The following is a 21,249-nucleotide window of genomic DNA, read 5'->3' on the forward strand; positions in this document are numbered from 1 at the left end:
CAACAGAGTGATTGTGGCCATTTGCCAATATTAAATTAATTGATATAACACGTAAAGGTTGTGGTAGAGCTGACCAGGGAGAACGGAAGCTGATGTCATCTATTTGATTTGGTTTAAAGTTGCTTTTACTAGAACTGGGGTGTGAGTCAATGTGGATCACTCCTTCTAATAGCAAACCTGGGTGATGGGTATCCACAGGATAGAACAACTTGGAAAGCTCTTAGCATGTCTTGGGGGGAACCCCAAGGTTTACAGAATTAAACACCTGCCCCCCCCCCCAAAAAAAAGGCACAAGGCAGATTGAGTATACTCAGTGGCCCATGGCATGTTGAGTGTCAGATGGAAAAGAAAATCAGAAAACCTAGGGAGGGAAATGGAATAAAACAGTTTGGAGGAGAATATGGTTGTCTAGCTAGAACCCTAAACAGGAACAAGCCTCTTAGGAAGAAGGTTCTTACTGCAAAATGTTATTGCAGGTCCACTTGCTTAGCATAATTCAGAATGGATTTACAAATGAAAGCTCAGAGAACATATCATTTTTAAAAACTGGGACCTTCTTTGTTATTTTTGTTCTCTAGCAAATCCATATGTTTGCATCCCTTTTGGATCGACCATTAATAAAGGCAGACGTAGCACCGCACTATGCTACCCTTCTGGAGATGTTCAATGTTGAGCTGGACAATGCAAAGATTTTATATGATGCCCAAATAGCTGCCACTGCAGCAGGTGATGGTGTGCCTCCCCTTAGCAAAAACATGCCCCCTGTTGCTGGGCAACTGAAGTGGGCTTTGGAACTCCAGGAAAGATTGCAGCTCCCAAGGAAAGACTTGCGAGCCATCGATCATCCGTGAGTAGCAAATTGTTTATAACTCGCATTACCCACATGCTATTTACTGAAGTACTATTAAGAGCTATAAGGCAGTTTCGTTTGCAGTGTCAATTAAATTCCACTGCCCATATGAAACTGAGCTTTCTCCTTTCTGCAGGGTTATGTTCAGTTCTGAGGCCAAGCTGATATATGCAAAGTATGATGAAATGATACGTTTGCTGCAAGGTTACCGTGAGAAAATTTATGCAGATTGGATCGGCCGGGTTGACAGAGACTGCCAGTTCAACCTAGAGCAGCCACTGATCCATAGAGATCCAGAGACTAATCTTATTAGTGTGAATTTCAGCAAAGAGGTGTGTGAATAGGAAGAGAGCATGCTAGCATGTGATTTCTGGCTGCTTTGTGTTAGAAAATTTATTGTGGTTCAAGGACCCAACCCCCGCAAAGTGAAATGAAGACACTGGGACACGTGATATAAGGTTAATGGGCTAGAAAAGGCCACAACTTTATTGATTACAGCAATGAAAAGGTATTGGCTTAGGCATTGGATCGTGAAACAAGTGGGTTTATTCACCAGGGGTTCATCACCTGTTGATGCTAATCCAACTATAGGCTCACCCCTGATGTCACCGAGGGTCGTGCCATGGCCTCCTGCCAAGCAGGCTTCGGACGGAATACACGACCGCCAGATTCCTTTAACGGAATACCCCTAGAAATTGAAGGCATAGGCGATGGCCACACCTAGCACTTCGACACACCACAACACATTATTCCAATGCCTAACCTACCCACCAATACCACAAAAAGTTGTGACGATTGCTACGAGGTAGGCGAAAAAACCAAAAAGCCTAATGCCAAATGGAAAAACTCCTACCAGGCCCCCCGGGCAACCGGGGCGACCAACCTAAGGTCCATAGCAAGGCCAATGATCTAAGCCCTAACTCAAAGGGAGTGGAGGGTGGGTGACTCGCACAGGACGACGAAGAGAAATGAGGCCGGGAAGAGGCTGGCGCTGCAGCATAGAGGCTGCTGGACACGCCCCCCCATGGCACCTGGTTGGACGGACACTGGGGGGGGGGGCGTGAGCGCCAGCCAGGTGAGCTGGAGGCAGGGAGTGGTGTTCGGGCTCCCGTCCACAACTACTCCCCTCTCTTTCAGGGAGGAGAGTCTTTCTTGCACTATAGTGATATAGTGCTATAGTGGTATAATGCTACATTACTACAGTGATGCTATATGCTGTTACATTCCTGTACTTCCAAAACAACAACAACAAGGTCATAAAATAGTGCCCACCCCAAATGTTATAATGGAGGTGCACTGAACTGTGAATACTTTCCACTTTCCCAGTAAGTCTACTTTCCTTGAATGGTGCTAGTCAAAATCCCACCCTTTTAAAAAGGCATGAAGAGGAGCACTAAAGGCATATCCACTTGTGAAGATTGCACCACTCTTCCGTTCCTTCTGTATTCTGAGAAAAGACAGGAGAACCCCAGGTTTGGTTTTGTTTTTTGAAAAAGAATGGTAGTGATTGAGTGGTGGCGTCATGTGGATGTTCTGTAAAAAGCAAGTGAGCATAGAAGTTCCACAGTAAATGCCTGGTGTGGAACCACACTCAATTCCCTTTCTCTTCCAAGTGCCTGGTCTTCATTCAGAGAGTGGAAGACCATGCCATTAGATCGGTGTGTGTGTGCTTCCATTTATAGAAGGGCATTCATTTCTCACTGCTATATTATCGTGTAGCTCGTAGCTGTTCTTCGTGAAGTCAAGTACCTGAACTTTCAGCAGCAGAAGGAAATTCCGGACAGTGCTGGAAGCCTCTTTTCTCAGAATGAAACATTTCGGAAGTTTGTGGACAACTTAGATCTCATAGTTGGCTGGTATAACAAGGTATATCTATCTATCTATCTATCTATCTATCTATCTATCTATCTATCTATGGAATAAAGAAGTAGCTGTGTATTTTTTCATTTGGCTTGTAGTCTGCATTTTTCTGCAAGGAGCTCATGGTAGAATACATTATTCTCCCTAACCCCTATTTAATCCTCGTGTCAACCTTGTGAAGTTGATTAGGCCGAGAGGTAGTAACTGGACCAAGATGACCCAGTGATCTTCATGGTCCCTGTTCTAATCCATCACTCTTAACCGCTGTGCCCAGTAATAGTGTCTGAGCACAATGGGAAACCACTGTACATTCTACAAAACTTAAAGGAATAAGGCAGAACAAGACAGTACAGACAAGTCACTTTCTCTCTTTTGCTATGCTAGTTTATTGCTTTGCCCTAATCACCCACTAGTGTCCTTTTAGGCTCAGCAATTCAGCCCCGCAGCTACAAAATCTCCTGCTCAGTCTAATCCTAATGTCCCGCCATTGATCCCAGCAGAAACTCCTTGTCAGGGGTCCAGACCTCTCTAAGTGTCTAGGATGGAGTCAGTGCCAATTCCAGGTTTTGGAGGGCCTGTGCTTAGATACCCTGCTTGGGTTCTACTCCCTCAGTGAGTCCACTTCCTCGCCTTCCTTATCACTGACAGCTGCTGCTGCTCTTCCTCATCATTGGTACCACCTGCTTACTGCCTTTCCCTCTCATCACCACAGTCTGGGCCAGAGGGAGAAGCTGGTGAACAAGCAAGTTGCAATGGTGAAGAGGAGATCAAGGGGTCTGTTATCAGTGGGCCCTCTGCTGAGGTGCAGGCTCTTGGCAGATGCCTGACCATGCTTGTTGCTGGCCCTGGAAGGGGTTGAGATGAGAAGTGTGTTACCTAAGACAGCACTATGCATCTCGAGCTTCAGCAAGATGAGCTCTGCACATTACAATAAGCTGCTTGCTTTTAGATCAAGAAGACAATTTTGACAGTAGAACTTCCACTGGTCAAGGGGGAGCTACAAGAAATTGACATTGGCCTGAGAAAAGCTGAGACCAACTTGTACTGGAGCAATGAAGGTACAAAACTCTTGTCATTGATTTGTTACAAACTGTAGCCCACCGCCCTTCCTTTTTGAGTGCATTGATCAAACGATTGAAGTGCTCAGCACCAGAGTTTGCAAGTTGAAGCCCATCTGCCTTCACACAAAATGGGCACCAACTAGTACCTCTTAAAGGAGGACTGGAGAACCGCTGAGCCTCCAGATATTGTTGGAGGACAACACCTGCATCTGGGAATTGGATGTAGGTTTGTTCTAACTACCCGCCTTGAAGGAAGTGGTTTATAGCCTGGGGGCACTGCTGGATCTAGCACTGTGTCACATCAGGTACAAGTTGCCTCAGGGGGGAGGAATGCCTGCCTGTTAACAGCTCTTGACTAGCGTGCCATTCCTGGATTAGGGCAGCCTTGACATTCTTATAGTCTCTCAGCTAGACTACTGTAATGTGCTCTATACTGGGCTGTCCTCAAAGATGGTCCAGAGGTTGCAGCTAGTGCAGAATGCTTTCAGGATTTGCACTGACTGCCTCTAAGCTACAGGGCCCAATTTAAGGTTTTGGTATTAGTATTTAAAGTCTTTCCTGGCCTGTCAACACAGCTGTTAGTTGAAGCAGCTTTTCCCATACCATCCATCCTTGGCCTTGTGATTTGAGGCGGCAGGAAGCTCTCCTGACTTGCTGCATAGTAATGTGAGAGAAGAACAACACCCCCTCCCCAAATACAGTGGAATGCCCTTTTTCTTGGAAGTACAGAAGGCAGAGACTTTTGTTGGAATTCTGCCAACAATTAAAAAAAAATCTTATTAACCACAGACATTTGGTGCACATTAGTAAGATCTCCCATTGCTTCTAGTGTTCTCATGCTGTTGTTAATAATTAGTTTAATTAATTTATCATTGTAATTGCTGATGTGCTTTTGATGTATTTGTTGTCTTTTATATAAGGTTGAAAACCACCCTGGGATTGCTCTGATGGGATGAAGGGCAGCCTACAAATTTTAGAAGTGAATAAATAAATGCTTCCCCGGCAATGTGCAGTTCAAGAAAAAGATGTGCCATTGGGTTTACTTATCGCCACCTCCTGCTCCGTTTCTTCAATAGCTGCTACTTGCAGGGGGCAGACACACATTTCCACTTCAGCTATATATTACTGAGGAGAAACAGTGCAGAGATGTGGTCAGACAACATCCCACTTCTCCCCATACTGTGTACTTTGAACCAGTAATCCAGAGAGGTCCCATTCGGAATTTTACTGTCTTCATCAGTGGAATGGGAGGATGTTGGTGTCAACCAAGATTTTTGGAGATGGTAAAGATGTGTCCAGGGCAGCTGTCTACCAACTCCATCTGGTATGCTAGCTGAGACCCTACCTGCCTGCGCACTGTCTCGCCAGAGTAGTACATGCTTTGTTGTTGCCCACCTAGACTACTGCAATCTGCTCTACGCAGGGCTACCTTTGGAGGTGACTCAGAAACTACAACTAATCTAGAATGCAGCAGCAAGACTAGTGACTGAGAGTGGCCGCTGGGACTATATAACACTAGTCCTAAAGGATCTTCACAGGCTCCCAGTACGTTTCTGAGCACAATTCAAAGTGTTGGTGCTGACCTTTGAAGCCCTAAAAGACCTCAGCTCAGTATACGCAAAGGAGCATCTCCAGCTCCATCGTTCAGCTCAGACACTGAGGTTCTCCTCTGAGGGGCTTCCGCTGGTTCCCTCACCGCGAGAAGCGAAGTTACAGGGAATCGGGCAGAGGGCCTTCACAGCAGTGGCACCCTCCCTGTGGAACGCCCTCCCTTCAGATGTCAAGGAGATAAAGAATTAGAAAACTTTTAGAAGACATCTGAAGGCAGCCCTGTAACAGGAAGTTTTCAATGTTTGATGTTTTTCTATGTTTTATATATGCTGTAAGCCAGCCAGATGGGTGGTGTATAAATAATAAAATTATTATTATTATTAAGGAGGTTAGATACAAAAGGCAAAGGGAAGCCTTGGGAGTCGGCTGCTAATTACTATGTCTTTTTCCCCACCATAATAACCTGACCAGATGTTATGGACTATATTCAGGAGATGCGAAATGTCTTATATGATTTAGAGACAAGAATTCAGAAAACGAAATTAAACGTGGAGAACATTGGGCAGCTTATGCAGGTGTGTAGCATGTGACAACTACTGAATTCTACTAGGCACTTAAAAAAGAGAAAAAGATTCTGCTTTATAAATTTTTAGTTTTGCCCTTCGCCGGGTGACTTATTTTTTCAAGCTGCAGTCAAAAGTGTTCCATATATCTGGTTCTTCTTACAGGAATGGTCAGCTAGTCCTTTGTTTGAAAGGAAAGACAATAAGGAGACAGCACTTCTGGATCTGGATGGGAAACAAACAAACATCCACAAACGCTATGGTGCAATCAAAGATGCCGGGCAGAAGATCCAGGCTATGGTTGAGGTGAGAAAGAGTGAGTTTTCATAGGAGTTAGAACAGCAGACAGTTCTATGTAGGGCTTATATCTGGTAATTATTTTTTTTACAGAGATTGTTCCCAGATGTGGGCGTTATATCACAAATGGTCATTCAAATTCCGTGTGTGTGTTTGTGTGTGATTGCCATGTTAATTTTCACATATTTTCACTTTTTAAGCAATGGGCATTTGGTGCTATTCTGCCATTTGCTGTCCACACTGGTGAACTGATATTGGTGGAATAACGCATTGGGGGTGGGTTTTGTTATTGTTTCTGGTCCCTCCAACACTCAGTCGCTCCTCCCTCACCCTCTGCTGCCAGAAACAAAATGGTCAGGTGAAGCTCAGGTGAGAAGAAAACGTGTAGGGGTAAAGTAATAAGAGACCGCCCACCCACCAAAACAGCAGCACGCCCGCAAAGCAAACCACTCGGGCAAAGAAATGTGCTAACACTGGTGACACTGGACGTATAGCAGGTTGTTTTTACTTATCAGATGTCCTGTGATAAGCGACAATCCAGATTAAATTGGAAAATAATAATAATACAATATTAATTTATTACTTGTACCCCGTTCATCTGACTGGGTTGACCCAGCCACTCTGGGCGGTTTCCAACAGGAAGACTGGCATTTTCATAAAGACAATTTAATTTAAATGCTGCAAAAAATGTGCATGCACAAACAGCCCCAATTCAAGGACAGACTTGCATCCGGGTGCACCCAAAACTTCTTTCAGTATACTATTCTGTATAAGCAAGTCCATACTTATGACAGGAAACAGTGAATATTATTATCTGATCATGTATTTGACATCTTGACTACCCTAAGGATAGTTTCTCTCAAGCGAATTCCGGATCAACATTCCATCTGGTGGTAGTTCTGACATTATTGGTGTAATTCTGGGAGTTACCCAAATGTTTTATGAGACAACATTAGGCTTTTATCACCATTAAAGCATACATCATCAGGAGAAGGAATCTCACCTGTCTATTACAATGCGTATCCCAAGTAATGATTTTTCTGTTTGCAGGAAAATGCAGAATTGTTCAAGGCAGACAAGACAACAAGAATGTGGTCTAATTATGTGGAATTCATAGATGACATGATTTTAGATGGCTACTTTAAGTTTATCCGCAAATCGCTGCAATTTCTGCTCAGCAACATGTCTGCTGATGTACGTTGGTGAGCTTTCTGCAGGGTGGGAGGGTATTTCCTGAAGCACCAATTTATCAGTGGATATCAGTACCACATGCCAGAGCTTTGTCACCACCTTCTGGTTGCTTAATTTCAGAACTAAGTAAATTCAAGCTTTGTGAGCAAAAGAACTAAGGTTTTGCAATAGGAATCAATTAAGCAGGGTGTGTGCATGCAAGCATTTTTTCTTACTAAGACCCGCTTATTCTGGTATATGTATATTTCTAATTTCTAACTGAGGATTTGGTGGTGGAAGGTAGGAAATTCGCAAAAGGTATTGGAAGGGAAGTTTGTATAAATTTTAGACAAACTCCACTCCTATCCAGAGACATTATGGTTTCTGAGCATGCCTGTATATTACTTGCTAGTAGTGAATGCTGGTGTCAAATAAGTCCACAACTTTTACTGATTACAGATGTAAGCAAGCATTGGGTGTATATTCTGAAATCAACCAGCCTGCCTGCTTGTTGATGGATATTAGGGGTTGACCACTGTCAACCCCTAGGGTTGAGCACCCTGGGGCCCCATCTGATCACCTGCAGTAAAGCCCTTCAGCCCCCAAGTTGGGCATCTAGACTAAGGTTACCAGATTTCTTTTCAATGAATCCGGGGACACTTATTGTTTGCTATGTGCATGTGAATGCTGAGAAAGCTGTTAATCTGGGGACTGTCCCCGGGAAAACGGGGACATCTGGTAACTTTAATCTAGACAGGAAACACCCCTTCCAGACTCAAGGGGATATCCATTGCCACGGGATGGAGGGGCCCCCCACACCCTTCTCTCCTTGACTTAAGTATCCAACCCAATGCCTTATCTACCCAAAAGTTGTGGTGATTTCTATGAGGTGGGCAGAAACTGCAGACAAGCCCACTTAGTCTGCAAGGCAAATTCCTCCCTGGTCCTGAATGCAACCACTGGGTAAATCCATAGCAAGGTCCTGCATGGCTAGGCCTGTTTATCACCAACCAGGTGGCTTATTTAACTGTTAGAACAAAAGGACGGGGAGGGGGAATCCAAAGAAGGCTGCAGTGCCCTCTGCACCACATGGCGAGCTTACGTAGCCCTGAAGGAACTGAGTCTACTCCAAAGCCATGCCCCTTGGGTTGCTTGTGATTGGCTTCTGAAGTCTTGGAAGGCCCCCGGCTCAGTGCAAGAGATGGGAAACAACAACACTGAAGCCAGGAAAGTAACTGCAACTGGGGAGCATTGCCAGGAATTTTACCTCATAAATCCTGGCTTTCCCTTGCCTGAACCTCGGAGGGCAGTAGAGAGCTAGCGCCATAAATTGTGACGTCAGCCGGAAATCTCGTCAGCCGGAAACCCATGGGGAATGGTAATTGTATACAAAAAGGCCTAGTGGTTGTGGTCATAAAGGCAGGGAACTGACAGAGCAGTAGTAAACAGTACTTTGAATGCAAAAGTGAAGACTGACTAATAAAGAACACACCGGTTCATTTCAGGCTGCTGTAGCCCCTTTGTTTGAAGTGCGCATGGAGCTGTATAAAGATGAATTGAGGTATCGTCCATCGCTGGAAGTGGGAGCAGAGGAAGGTTTTTTCGAACTGGTGGAAAACCTGATGAACGATATCTATGATACAGCTAAGCTGATACCGCGACTGGCAAAAGGAAAGTCCAGCTATAAGGTTGGTCTGGGGCCTCCGCACAGGGAGGCTAGTGAAGACTTCTGTGGGTGCTAGGTTAACAACACCCAGTTTAAAGAGACATTCAAACCAGGCCAAGGTTTGTAATGGTATGTAGGATGAGTGGCTAGCATATACTTCATAAGGAACTCGTAAGCATTGCTTTCGGGTCCCATGTAATGCTCAGTTTTATCATTTTTGTTCACAAGAGAATTCCTGCGAATCTGTCTTGTAATGAAAATAAAACACAGGAACATATGTTTCTGTCTACACACCCAGAATTCTTAGCTGCCCCCAAACTCTTGCCATGCTTGCATCTGACTTCCAGGCAGCTATTTTTCAATGTTCTTTCCGTTCTGTAGAAGCCATTTTGGCAAATAAGAGATATATAAATAAAAGAACAAATAAATAAATGCATTTTGTTCCAGAAGAGACACATAATTACTGTGAAATAATTACCAATTCTCAGTGGACAGAAAGCAAGCAACGGCCATATTGGTAGGCATGCTTTGGTCCCTCTCTGTTTCCACATTTGACTATAGTTAAATATTTTCTCCATATGCTCGCTAAGGAAAACAATAAAGCAATCTGATTGCATACTCTTAGGACAGGAGGGTTGCTGTTGTCACCCATGTATTTCCATTTAGGTTGTAGGCACAATAACTTAAAAAGAAAATTAAAAGGAAACTTCAGAATCCGAGGATTCTAGGCAAGCCACCAAATTTAGTCCTAGAAAGTACAGCTGGGTTGCAGAGTGTGATTTTGACTATTCAGAGTTCCAGGTCACCTGTAAATGCTACAGGGAACACTGGTCAGTCAATGTTTGTGTGAATATGTGAATGTTGTTAAGTTGTCTCTTGGCATGGATACTTTGTTCATTTGGAATCTGGTGAACGTAAGATCTAAAGATCTACCTAGTCCAGCATCCTATGTTCCAGCCAAGATGCCAGTGGGAAGCCCATATACTCGGCTTGTTCTTTTGTTTTCGTGACTCCATTAATGACTCCCTGATGCTTTCAGGTTGACCTAGAAGACATGGGAGAGTTGATGGAGATACGAGAGGAGATTGGGAACATTGTGGTCAATGCCATGAAACAAGGTGAAGAATACGAAGATTCATTTGAGAAATATTCGTACCTTTGGATGGATGATCCCCATGAGTTCATGCAGCGCTTCCTCACTTTTGGCCACGCTCTCACCACTGAAGAGCTGGAGTCTCACGCAGAGGAGTACTTGCCTCATGTCGCGCCCACCTTAGACCAGTTTCAGCTACAGGTGAGGGTTGGAGTATGTCTATATGTTTCATCCAAATTGATGTGTGTGTTGTGTTGTGTTGTGTTGTGTTGTGTTGTGTTGTGTTGTGTTGTGTTGTGTTGTGTTGTGTTGTGTTGTGTTGTGTTGTGTTGTGTTGTGTTCTCAATGGCACCAACTCCATCTTTATAACCCTACATCATCCCTCATGCAAGTGAGTAACATTGGAACATCCCCATTGCTTTCCTGTCTCCTCTTTTCTCCTCCCAGTTCCCATCTTTCCTCAGCAATGCACAATTCTTTGGGCATTTTCACACTAAAGACGAGTAAAATCGCTGTTTCTTACATCACCAGTTGGCAAAACTGGCATTGTCAGGAATGCACATAAAATTTCTCTTCTATGTTCTTATTGCACTTTTTAACAACTGACCCACACCCAGCACAAATACCTACCTTAAAGGAGTTCTTATGTGCCCTGTGTATAAGTGGTTTTATCCCCTTCATAGCCCTGTACGCCCCGTTTCCTTCAAGTATGCGTATCTTCACTAGGGGATTGTAAGTCCCCACCCACAGAGCAAAGCAGATTAGAATCCACCTGTCAGGGAGAGACACAAACTCTGAACTCAATAATTCGAATAAAGTAGGTTTTCCTCTTAGGGCACTCTAGCTCACAACCAGATGGCTACAGAGGGAACCCACACACTCAAATGCCATAGCCCATAGTGGTCTCATCATGATTTCCCTCTGTTCCTGTTACTGATGTGCGTTTAGAAATTCTGCATCACAAGCTATCGCATCTCAGTGCCCCCTGGTGTTTCTAGATTGACACTTATGAGAAGCTCTATGAAGAAGTGTCCAAGTTTGAGAATACCAGAGTGTTCAACGGTTGGCTGCAAAGTGACTGCCGTCCCTTCAAGCAAGCGCTCCTGAATACCATCAAACGCTGGAGCCTGATGTTCAAACAGCACCTCATCAACCACGTGACCACCAGGTAGGGAGGGGAATAATTTTGTCAGTTTCCAAGCTTTCCATTCCTACAGCCCCTCTCCCTGCACGTATGGTAATTGGCCACCATCAGCCAGTGCTTGGTATACAAACCTACGAATGCATTCTTTGAATCAGCACCTGTTATACGCAGCCTAACTATATTTTGTGTGAAGAAGCACTTCCTTTTGTCTGTCTTGTATCACCCACCTTTACATCCAGTTTTAGTGGATATGTCATGAGAGAGGGAGAAAAGTGACTTGAGACCTACTTTTATAAACCTCTTATCAGGTCCCCCAATTACAAAAGCTCTGCTTTGCAACATGAAAGAAAAGGTCAGATCCCAGAGCTGAAGAATCTGGTGTCAGAGGAATTCCAGCTTGGGCAATTATCATATTGGAATTAGCTTTCTAGACATGGGTAAAATTTCAGCTGCTGTTGCTGTTGCTTCCATACTGCCCTTCATCCAAGGATCACAGAGCGGTTTACAACATAAAACACTGCATTTGGCTGACAGTTGTGGGATCAATAATATCTTTCTCTCCATACTCATAGGATCTCAGGATAAACCCTAGAGGTCCAGAAAAATGGCAAGAGGGCAAGATGGAAATGGTTAGAAAGTGTTGCTTAAAACTAGGGCTGCCATATTTTGAAGAGGACACATTTGCAGTTTATTATTATTATTTTAAATTGTTATTATAAAGCCACACATATACTCCAAAAAAACAACAATGAGGATCAGAACAGGAAAATATTTTATTTTTAAAAATTCAGCCAACTCAGTGTTTGTTTGTTTTTAATTTGTACCAGATACTGAAACCAGCTCCACACTTGTAACAGTGATTGCATTCACTAAGAGTGCATTGGTGTTACACGCATGTATGGAGACCTGAACATATAATGGTGCATGTTTTACATTCTTGCTTCGTGTATTTGCTACTGTTACAAAAGCCACATAAAGTGCAGAGTGAGCCACTCTGATTGGGCTGGCATAGCCAAAAGTAACTACCCACCAGCTAGTGAATGAGCAGGACAGCTCCCCCACTCGCCACGGCCACTCTTGAACCCGAAAAAAGCGGGCTTGGATCAACCTCGCTTCCCTCCACCCACTGAGCCTCTGCTCCGAGTTATCAGGGCTCCCGGGCATTTCCCTCCATGGTTTCCAGCCTCAAGCTCTGTGGATCACGCAACAGGGGAGAACAGCACGGGGACCGAATCATGTGACAACCAGCTATTGGTCAACTCTAGTCATGTGAAAGGGGCTAGGCAGCCGTTTCCTCTTCAACTCTAGTGACAGTAAAGGTGTATATGTGTACAGTGGTACCTTGGGTTACAAACACTTTGGGTTACAAACTCCGCTAACCTGAAAGTAGTACCTCGGGTTGAGAACTTTGCTCCAGGAGGAGAACAGAAATCATGCGCTGGTGGCGCGGTGGCAGCGGGAGGCTCCATTAGCGAAAGGGTGCCTCAGGTTAAGAATGGTTTCGGGTTAAGAACAGACCTCCAGAACAAATTAAGTTCGTAACCTGAGGTACCACTGTATATGCATAAACCCAGACATTTTGCTATATTTTAAAAATCCACCCAGAAAGAAATTTTAAGGCTGAAAAAGGGTGTGTGTCCGGGAAAAAGAGGGCATATGGAAGCCCTAAGTTTATTTATGGTAATTTGGTGCCTTCTCAAAGTAGTTAGAGGTTGTTATCCCTCTCCTCCCCCCAAGGATGCCATCCTCTTTCCATAATGAGAAAGAACTATCAGAAATAAATCCAATGTTTTGTTCCTTGTATTGTTAAAGTTAACCCCAACTGGAACCTTTTCCATTGCAGCCTTCAGGATCTTTCCACTTTCATGAAAGAAGTCAATGCAGGCTTAACTAAACCTGTGAAGGAAGGTGACTACGATGGGCTTGTGGAAGTGATGGGACACTTGATGAGGGTCAAAGAAAGGCAGGTAGCTACTGACAATATGTTTGAGCCTCTAAAGCAAACCATTGAATTGCTCAAACTATATGGAGAAGAAATGCCTGAAGAAATCCATATGCAGTTGCACGTGAGTTATTACAAATGGTTTTCACTCAATACATATTTGTTCATCTTTCATGTTGCCATTTTTTAGTGTGATCCAATGACCTCAATGCTTTGTAGAAGACTAAATAAATATAGTGGGAAACCAGGCCAGAAATAACACATCAGGAAAGTTCATGGGAATGTATCTGATAAACACAATCTGAAAGTGATCACAATGTTGCCCACGATTGAAGCCATTGTGCATTACAATCTGTTTAATATGATTGATTTCACTTTGGACGTGTGGCATCATAGCATTTATCCATTATTATTAACAGAGTAAGGGACGCGGGTGGCACTGTGGGTTAAACCACAGAGCCTAGGACTTGCCGATCAGAAGGTCGGCGGTTCGAATCCCCGCGACGGGGTGAGCTCCCGTTGCTTGGTCCCTGCTCCTGCCAACCTAGCAGCTCAAAAGCACGTCAAAGTGCAAGTAGATAAATAGGTACCGCTCCGGTGGGAAGGTAAACGGCGTTTCCATGCGCTTCTCTGGTTCGCCAGAAGCGGCTTAGTCATGCTGGCCACATGACCCGGAAGCTGTTCGCAGACAAACGCTGGCTCCCTTGGCCTATAGAGCAAGATGAGCACCGCAACCCCAGAGTCGGTCACGACTGGACCTTATGGTCAGGGGTCCCTTTACCTTTACCTTTATTAGCAGAGTTGGGGCAGATTAAGTTCAGAAACCTACACATTTCCACAGACCCTTACCAAACCAAAGTGTGTTTCCTCCTTATATTCAGATTTCCCCCCTTCTTACCCTTCCTGCATTTGTTTTACCAAACAAGCCCCACCCCCCCGCCCGCAGTGCTTTGAGAGCTTTGAGGGTTCTTCTTTGTTTGCTTTTAGGAATTGCCAGAACAATGGAATAACACCAAAAAGCTATCATTCCAAGTCAAGCAGAATGTGGCTCCTCTGCAGGCAAATGAAGTTACCATTCTCCGAAGGAAATGCCAACAGTTTGAGGTACCTTTCTCTTGCAGTGCAAGGTATTCTCTGCTCAACTGGCATGCTGAGCTCCCCACAGACCAAACATTCAGGGGGACCTGTAGGCCGAAGGCACTGACAGATGGGCTGCCTACCAACTGTAGTCTCAATTCCATTCTCTCAGCTTTCCAATGTTCAGTTTCCCACGTTTTTGCGACATTCCATGATAGTTCATCAGTGTTTCTGTGCACATTTCTCCTGAAAGGCAAAACTGCATATGAAAATGTGTCTAGTATACACATTTTTGCTAGCAGTTTCCCTTAACATAATGCCTCTTTTTTCTGTTTTCTTAATTACATGCATTTTTATCCCTGTTGTACACATTTTGTACACATTCTTTGGTTGAATTTTGAGAAGTGTGAATTTTGAATGGTAGCTGTGTTCTAGTGTGTGTATTGTTTTGGGAAGTGTGAGTTAATGTGCAGCTTAACAGACTTTCCATTTAACAGACCTTCCTCTTCCAGAATCTATTAACCGTTCAATAAAGTGACAATACTTCATTTTTCATAATTTCTTCTGCCATCGATCACTGTAATAATAATATCTATGAAGGAGGGATGGAAGGAATGTCCTCAGAATATTGCATTTTCCAGAAAATTTAAGAAACAGTCCCATAGAAATGTTTAATATTAAATATTCATAGTGTTCCAATTCATTAAAGACTCTCCTCCCTGAAAGAGAGGGGAGTGGTTGTGGGCGGGAGCCCGAGCACTGCCCAGCAGGGGGCATTTGCCCCCTGCCGCCAGCTCACCTGGTTGGCGCTCACGCCCCCCCCGTGGCCATCCAAACAGGTGCCACGGAGGGGGCGTGTTCAGCAGCCTTTTGCTGCAGGGCCAGCCTTTCCCTGGCCTCATTCCTCGTTGTCCTGTTGCGAGTCAATTAAATATTCATAGCGTTCCAATTCATTAAGTGTTCCTTCCCATTGATATGGAGGAATGTAACACATGAAAATGCAAACCAGGCTGAATATCTTCCCCTTCCCTAGCAGCAGCAGTAGCTGCTGCCTCCATTTCTAATTCTCTCCAGGGCAGAAGCTTAGGTAGTATGTATGGAGGTCCTGGGCTGCCCAGACAACAAGATCCCCCTCTTGGCCTCAGTGATGTGGTCCAAAGGAAAATAAAGCCATATGTTTGGCACCAGCTTGGCTCCAGGAGTTGCTGGAAGGAGGCGTACAAGATGCCATCCAATTCTGAATCTACTTTGTTGTAAGATGCTGTTGATGTCACAGCATGTGTAGTGGGCAGTGAGAACTTTTAAAAAAGAGATGAGGTTGTAGCTCATGATTTGCTAGTGTCTTGTCTTGCCCCACAGCCTGTGTCCTATTGTGAATGTTTTGGGCAGAACCCTCTGCTGCTGTTTCTGTAGATGGTGTCATCCAGATTGATCATAATTCTAATCTTGAGCTGCAGCCAACAAACTCCTGCCTTCCAGATGTGATGCTACACGATCCTGCTTTAACTAGGATATTCTGCTCTCTCTTCTCCTCCAAACCCCCATCCCCTCCAGATTAAGCAGCATGAGTTCAGGGAGAAATTCCGAGAAGAGGCACCGTTCACTCATGTTGATCCAGATCCATATAAATCCCTCAATAAGGTAATTTACTCCAAGTCAGGAAAGTCAATATGGGCAATATCTATGCCTTCCTCAAATGCCACCTATTATAGTGTGCTTTTTAGTGGCATAGTAAAGTAGCGTTTTCAAAAACTGGCTGAGAAATTTGGACTCAGTGGTTTCTCTTCCTTGGAGGCTGCATATGCATGCGGTTGCCAATGACGAGTAGGGCATATGCCACCAACCATGCGTGAAGGAGACTTCAGTGGAGCAAAAGGTTAATCTAACTTTGCAGGCATGTTAGAGGGCATATCCCAGAAGCACATTGCAACATTACGCTTTCCAGTGCTGTACCCTACTTGTTTGCTCTTTGTGTTCATCTGCCTGCAACTTTGACTAACCCCCTTTCCATTTAATGCTTCCAGCAACAAAGAATGATCACCAATATGGAGAAAGATATGGAAGCCCTATCCAAATCTGCAGGCTTGTTTGAGGTATCTGTCCCAGATTACAAACAGCTGAAGGCCTGCCATAAGGAAGTGCGCTTGCTCAAGGAGCTCTGGGATATGATTGTCTTGGTAAGACTTTGACCTTGTAATCTTAGGAAATGTCAGGTAGGGCAAGTGAAAGAACTCTGCATCCACAGGTTGAATTCTACCACGAGGAAATGAGAATAATGAGGTCAATACCCCAATCGCTCTCTCTTTTTTTACGGCTGAATTGAATCTTTTGCATCCCTTTTCCTGCACTGTGGTTCCGATCTAGATCAGTGCCACCATGACTGCAAATTACTTTGTGGAGGGGGGGATTCCCATTGAGCGAATGCAAGTTTTTCCCCCCAATGCTGATGGGGGGGGGGACTCACACCAGGGATCCAATTTGGATTGAGCCCTCTGCACTGACAATTGACAAAAGAAAAAGCTTGCACTCAATGGCAAGCTATATAATAAATGTCACCTGTAGTTTGGCCCAAAGTCTTCATTCTTCCTCATCCAGGGCAGCTCATGTTTAGCTTCCTTTGGTTTTTGTGGGTTTTTTTGGCAGGCTTCCCTGCTCTTTCTAAATATATATTTTATTAAGGTTTTTAAACATAGATTCAAAGATAAAGAACAATGTAACATCTATCATAACATACTTTCTTAACTTCATAGGACTCCCTCACATCTCCCGCTCCCATTTGCATCATTGTCAATTCTTGCCCACAATTTATCATCTTGTTTACAATCTTGTATCACACTCCTTTAACTATAATCTATTAATTCTCCAATAGGTTTATAATTTATCCTCAGCTTACTTATCATCTTAGTTCCATCTAACTTAGTGGTGCACAATTATTTATGATCTAGCATCCTTTCTTAACATTCAACCAAATTACAATGTTTATTTAAATTTAAATTTTTTCCAGTCTTCTTCAACCCTCTCCTCTCCCAGGTCTCGGATTCTGCCAGTCATCTCGGCCAGTTCCATATAGTCCATCAGTTGCATCTGCCACTCTTCCAGGGTGGGTAGATCTTGAGTTTTCCAGTTCTTGGCGATGAGTATCCTTGCTGCCGTTGTTGCATACAAAAAAAATGTTCTGTCCTTCTTTAACACCTTCTGGCCGACAATACCCAGAAGGAAGGCCTCTGGTTTCTTAGTAAAGGTATACTTAAATACCTTTTTCAGTTCATTATATATCATTTCCCAGAAGGCCTTCACCTTAGGGCAGGTCCACCAGAGGTGAAAGAATGTTCCTTCATTTTCTTTACATTTCCAACATTTATTATCAGACAAATGGTATATCTTGGCAAGTTTAACTGGGGTCATGTACCATCTATATATCATTTTCATAACATTTTCCTTCAAAGCATTACATGCAGTGAAGTTCAACCCAGTGGTCCACAACCTTTCCCAGTCCTCAAACATAATGTTATGCCCAATGTCCTGTGCCCACTTTATCATAGCCGATTTAACCATTTCATCTTGTGTGTTCCATTTTAACAGCAAGTTATACATTCTTGAAAGTACCTTAGTTTTAGGTTCTAACAGTTCTGTTTCCAACTTCGATTTCTCCACCTGGAATCCTAACTTTTTATCATTTTTGAAAACTTCTTTAATCTGAGCATAGTGTAACTAGTCTCGCACTTTATCCTTCATTTTCTCCAAACTCTGCAATTTCCAATTGTTTCCATCTTTTTCTAATATTTCCCAATATTTTGGCCATTTGGCCTCCATATTGGGTCTTTTTCGGGCCTTAGCTTCCAGAGGTGAAAGCCACCTTGGAGTTTTGTTTTCCAATAAGTCTTTCATGTTTAGCTTCCTTTGGAACTGCTTGCCAATTGAGGAGATTGGGAGCATGTAATGAATGCTATGATAGCATTGTGATAGTGGAAGAAATGGAGTTGCGGACCAAGGGATGTTGTTGGCAGAAAGGGCAGGAAGTGATTTCCAAGTAGGTTCTGCTCCCAATCCCACATTGATAATTTCCCCAAGAACAAATGTAGTAATTCAGTGACTGCTGGGTGTTTTCTGTATTTACTTCTATAGAGCTTGCATGCTGTTGCATTCAAATGCAAGCTTGTTCATGTAGCCCTTAAATAGCATATGATGAACATGGCAAAGGTACTCCCTTCCTCACAACATATGATCTGACATTTTATGGAGCTTCGGCTTTTTAATTTATTAAAGTTTACTTCTCCATCTCCAGCACAGAAACACCCACTGCCTTTTGTAGAAAGGAGATGGGATATACTCGCAGTGGATAGAAGTGAGTGGTAGTAAAGGATTTAAAAATAAAATCCATTTTCCCCAACAAAAAAATAAAAATAAGAAATAAATGAAATCCATTTCCCCCAACATCTAGAAAGGTCCTACTATAACATTTCTGTTCCGCTTTGAGATGCAAGATCTGTTAATGTTTCCAAATAGTTGTATTGTAAATATTTTATTCAGTTAGCGAAAACAGGAAAAACTATGATTCCCCACCCCTCCACCCACTCAGGTCAATGAAAGTATCAATGACTGGAAGACAACCAAGTGGAAGGAGATTAATGTCGAGCAAATGGATCTTGATTGCAAGAAATTTGCTAAGGATGTGAGAGCCTTAGACAAGGAAATGAGAGCATGGGATGCTTTTGTGGGACTGGATAACACAGTTAAAAATATGATGACCTCTCTCCGAGCTGTGACTGAGCTCCAGAATCCAGCTATTCGAGACAGACATTGGAAAGAACTGATGGAGGCCACACAGGTAACTGATACAGGCTACATTGAGTGTCTACAATTTTCCATTCATCCGTCTGTCGCCAGCTGATCCGGCTCCGTTTCCAACTTTTACTTCTGTAACAGGTGAAGTTCACCATGTCTGAGGAGACGACGCTTGCAGATCTACTTCAGCTGAATCTTCACAAATTTGAGGATGAAGTTCGCAGTATTGTGGACAAGGCTGTGAAAGAGTCGGGGATGGAAAAGGTACTGCTCTTGCCCTAGCCATTCCATGCCCATCAATCAAATGCAGCTTTCAGATACTTCCTGCTTCTCACTCCTATAAAAATGCTAAAAGATAACACTTCATTTCCTACATTTGGAAGTAGATCTGAGATAGGCTTCTCTGACTTGAACATTACAGTGGTACCTCGGGTTACATAAGCTTCAGGTTACATACGCTTCAGGTTATAGACTCTGCTAACCCAGAAGTAGTGCTTCAGGTTAAGAACTTTGCTTCAGGATAAGAACAGAAATCGTGCTTCGGTGACATGGCGGCAGCAGGAGGCCCCATTAGCTAAAGTGGTGCTTCAAGTTAAGAACAGTTTCGGGTTAAGAACAGACCTCCGGAACGAATTAAGTACTTAACCCAAGGTACCACTGTATTATTCCTGATAATATTGTGCACAGGTGAAACACATGGAAATTTTAAGTTTCTTACTTCCTCCTTTTATATACTGCATTTCCTCTTCGAAATAGACGTGCATAAAATTTGATAAGGCCGCACATGCCTTATCATCAGTTTGTTCATCCATGTCTTGGGTGGTGAACCATTTTCAGCCAAAAAGCCACATCTCTTTGTGAGCACCATTTCAGTGTTGACATGGCAGTGGTAACTGAAGCCAGAGGCAAAAGCAGGGAGAGCAATGGATGTGACTGTTACACTCCAGCCACATGAGTCTACTGACTGGGATCAGAGAGTGGAACCACCATATTCCAATGCTTAAAGAACCACACTGTCTTCTGGTTCTTTTAGTGCTCACCTCTAAAGCCCTATGCAGCTCAAGGCCTGGGTATCTGAAGGAGCAACACCTGCCCAGGTCATTCATGGAGGTTTTCCTTCCTTTGCCATCTGAGGAGAGGCAGATGGTGACCAGAGAGAGAGATTTCTCAGTGGTGGGCCCCCGCTTAAGGAATTCCCTCTCTAGAAAGGCTCACTTGGTGCTTACTCTGTTATCTTTTGGCATAGGGCAAATCCTTTTTCTTTTTTCTTATTTTTTTGTTCTACGTCTTAACTGGTTGCAACGGCTGCTCTGTTGCTATTTTTACTATGATATTATTATGACTGATTTTTGCTTTGCTGTATTTTGTGTATTTTATTGTTTAAGTCTTTTGTGAGTTCCCCCCTCCCTCAGAGCCGTTTGACTGACAGATGTTATAGTATAGTTTGACAAAGCCCATAATGTGCTGAATTTTGGAGTATGTGGCAGGATTATAGACCATTGGGGTTTTTTTAATAACAAAATTATGTGTTCTGCCTCCACGGTCGGAAGCAGTACCATTAATTGGCAGTGGAACATGCTCCTTCAGAGCATATTAACCCTTAAGAAGTGCTAAAGTAGTTTCAGAAAGGGAGAGTGAACAATACCGTCATAGTGCCTCTTCACTAATTCTTGGAATTTCATGGACATTTTGCAAGTTTTTAGTTTGAAATCTTATCAGGTTAAAAATCTTTCCTGGCTGCTTTTGTTTGAAGGTATTGAAGGCTCTTGATAGTACCTGGTCAACTATGCAATTTGAACACGAGCCCCATCATAGAACTGGGACCATGATGCTCAAGTCTGATGAGGCACTGGTAGAGACCCTTGAAGAAAATCAAGTGCAACTCCAGACCCTGATGACTTCAAAGTATTTAGCACATTTCCTTCAGGAGGTCTCCAGCTGGCAGCAGAAATTATCTACAGCTGACTCTGTGATAAGCATCTGGTTTGAAGTCCAGAGAACCTGGAGCCACCTAGAAAGCATTTTCATTGGCTCAGAGGACATTCGCAATCAGCTCCCAGAGGACTCCAGGCGCTTTGATAACATTGACAAGGATTTTAAGGTGGGCATGGCCCTTTACCTGCCCTAATTTTCACATGCAAAAACAACAAAAACTGGAGCAGCTGACAAGTCCATCCTCTTTTCTTGCAG

The 21,249-nt window shown here is 43.6% G+C and overlaps 1 protein-coding gene across 2 annotated transcripts in view; it reads left to right on the plus strand.

The window, feature by feature from the left end:
- Nucleotides 1-21,249, plus strand: part of DNAH17 (dynein axonemal heavy chain 17) — a 96,471-nt gene that overhangs the window by 9,259 nt on the left and 65,963 nt on the right. For both annotated transcript variants that reach the window (XM_081849459.1, XM_081849460.1), the window contains 17 exons: nucleotides 579-847; nucleotides 987-1,182; nucleotides 2,570-2,716; nucleotides 3,660-3,768; nucleotides 5,794-5,897; nucleotides 6,051-6,191; nucleotides 7,233-7,376; nucleotides 8,858-9,040; nucleotides 10,058-10,312; nucleotides 11,110-11,279; nucleotides 13,099-13,321; nucleotides 14,185-14,301; nucleotides 15,829-15,915; nucleotides 16,299-16,451; nucleotides 18,854-19,102; nucleotides 19,201-19,323; nucleotides 20,813-21,160. In XM_081849459.1, the coding sequence (XP_081705585.1) occupies nucleotides 579-847; nucleotides 987-1,182; nucleotides 2,570-2,716; nucleotides 3,660-3,768; nucleotides 5,794-5,897; nucleotides 6,051-6,191; nucleotides 7,233-7,376; nucleotides 8,858-9,040; nucleotides 10,058-10,312; nucleotides 11,110-11,279; nucleotides 13,099-13,321; nucleotides 14,185-14,301; nucleotides 15,829-15,915; nucleotides 16,299-16,451; nucleotides 18,854-19,102; nucleotides 19,201-19,323; nucleotides 20,813-21,160 (3,018 nt within the window). The remainder of the gene's footprint in view (nucleotides 1-578; nucleotides 848-986; nucleotides 1,183-2,569; nucleotides 2,717-3,659; nucleotides 3,769-5,793; nucleotides 5,898-6,050; nucleotides 6,192-7,232; nucleotides 7,377-8,857; nucleotides 9,041-10,057; nucleotides 10,313-11,109; nucleotides 11,280-13,098; nucleotides 13,322-14,184; nucleotides 14,302-15,828; nucleotides 15,916-16,298; nucleotides 16,452-18,853; nucleotides 19,103-19,200; nucleotides 19,324-20,812; nucleotides 21,161-21,249) is intronic.

This window comes from Podarcis erhardii, assembly GCF_964252035.2.
Source record: "Podarcis erhardii genome assembly, chromosome: 2".
Classification (NCBI taxonomy): Eukaryota; Metazoa; Chordata; class Lepidosauria; order Squamata; family Lacertidae; genus Podarcis; species Podarcis erhardii.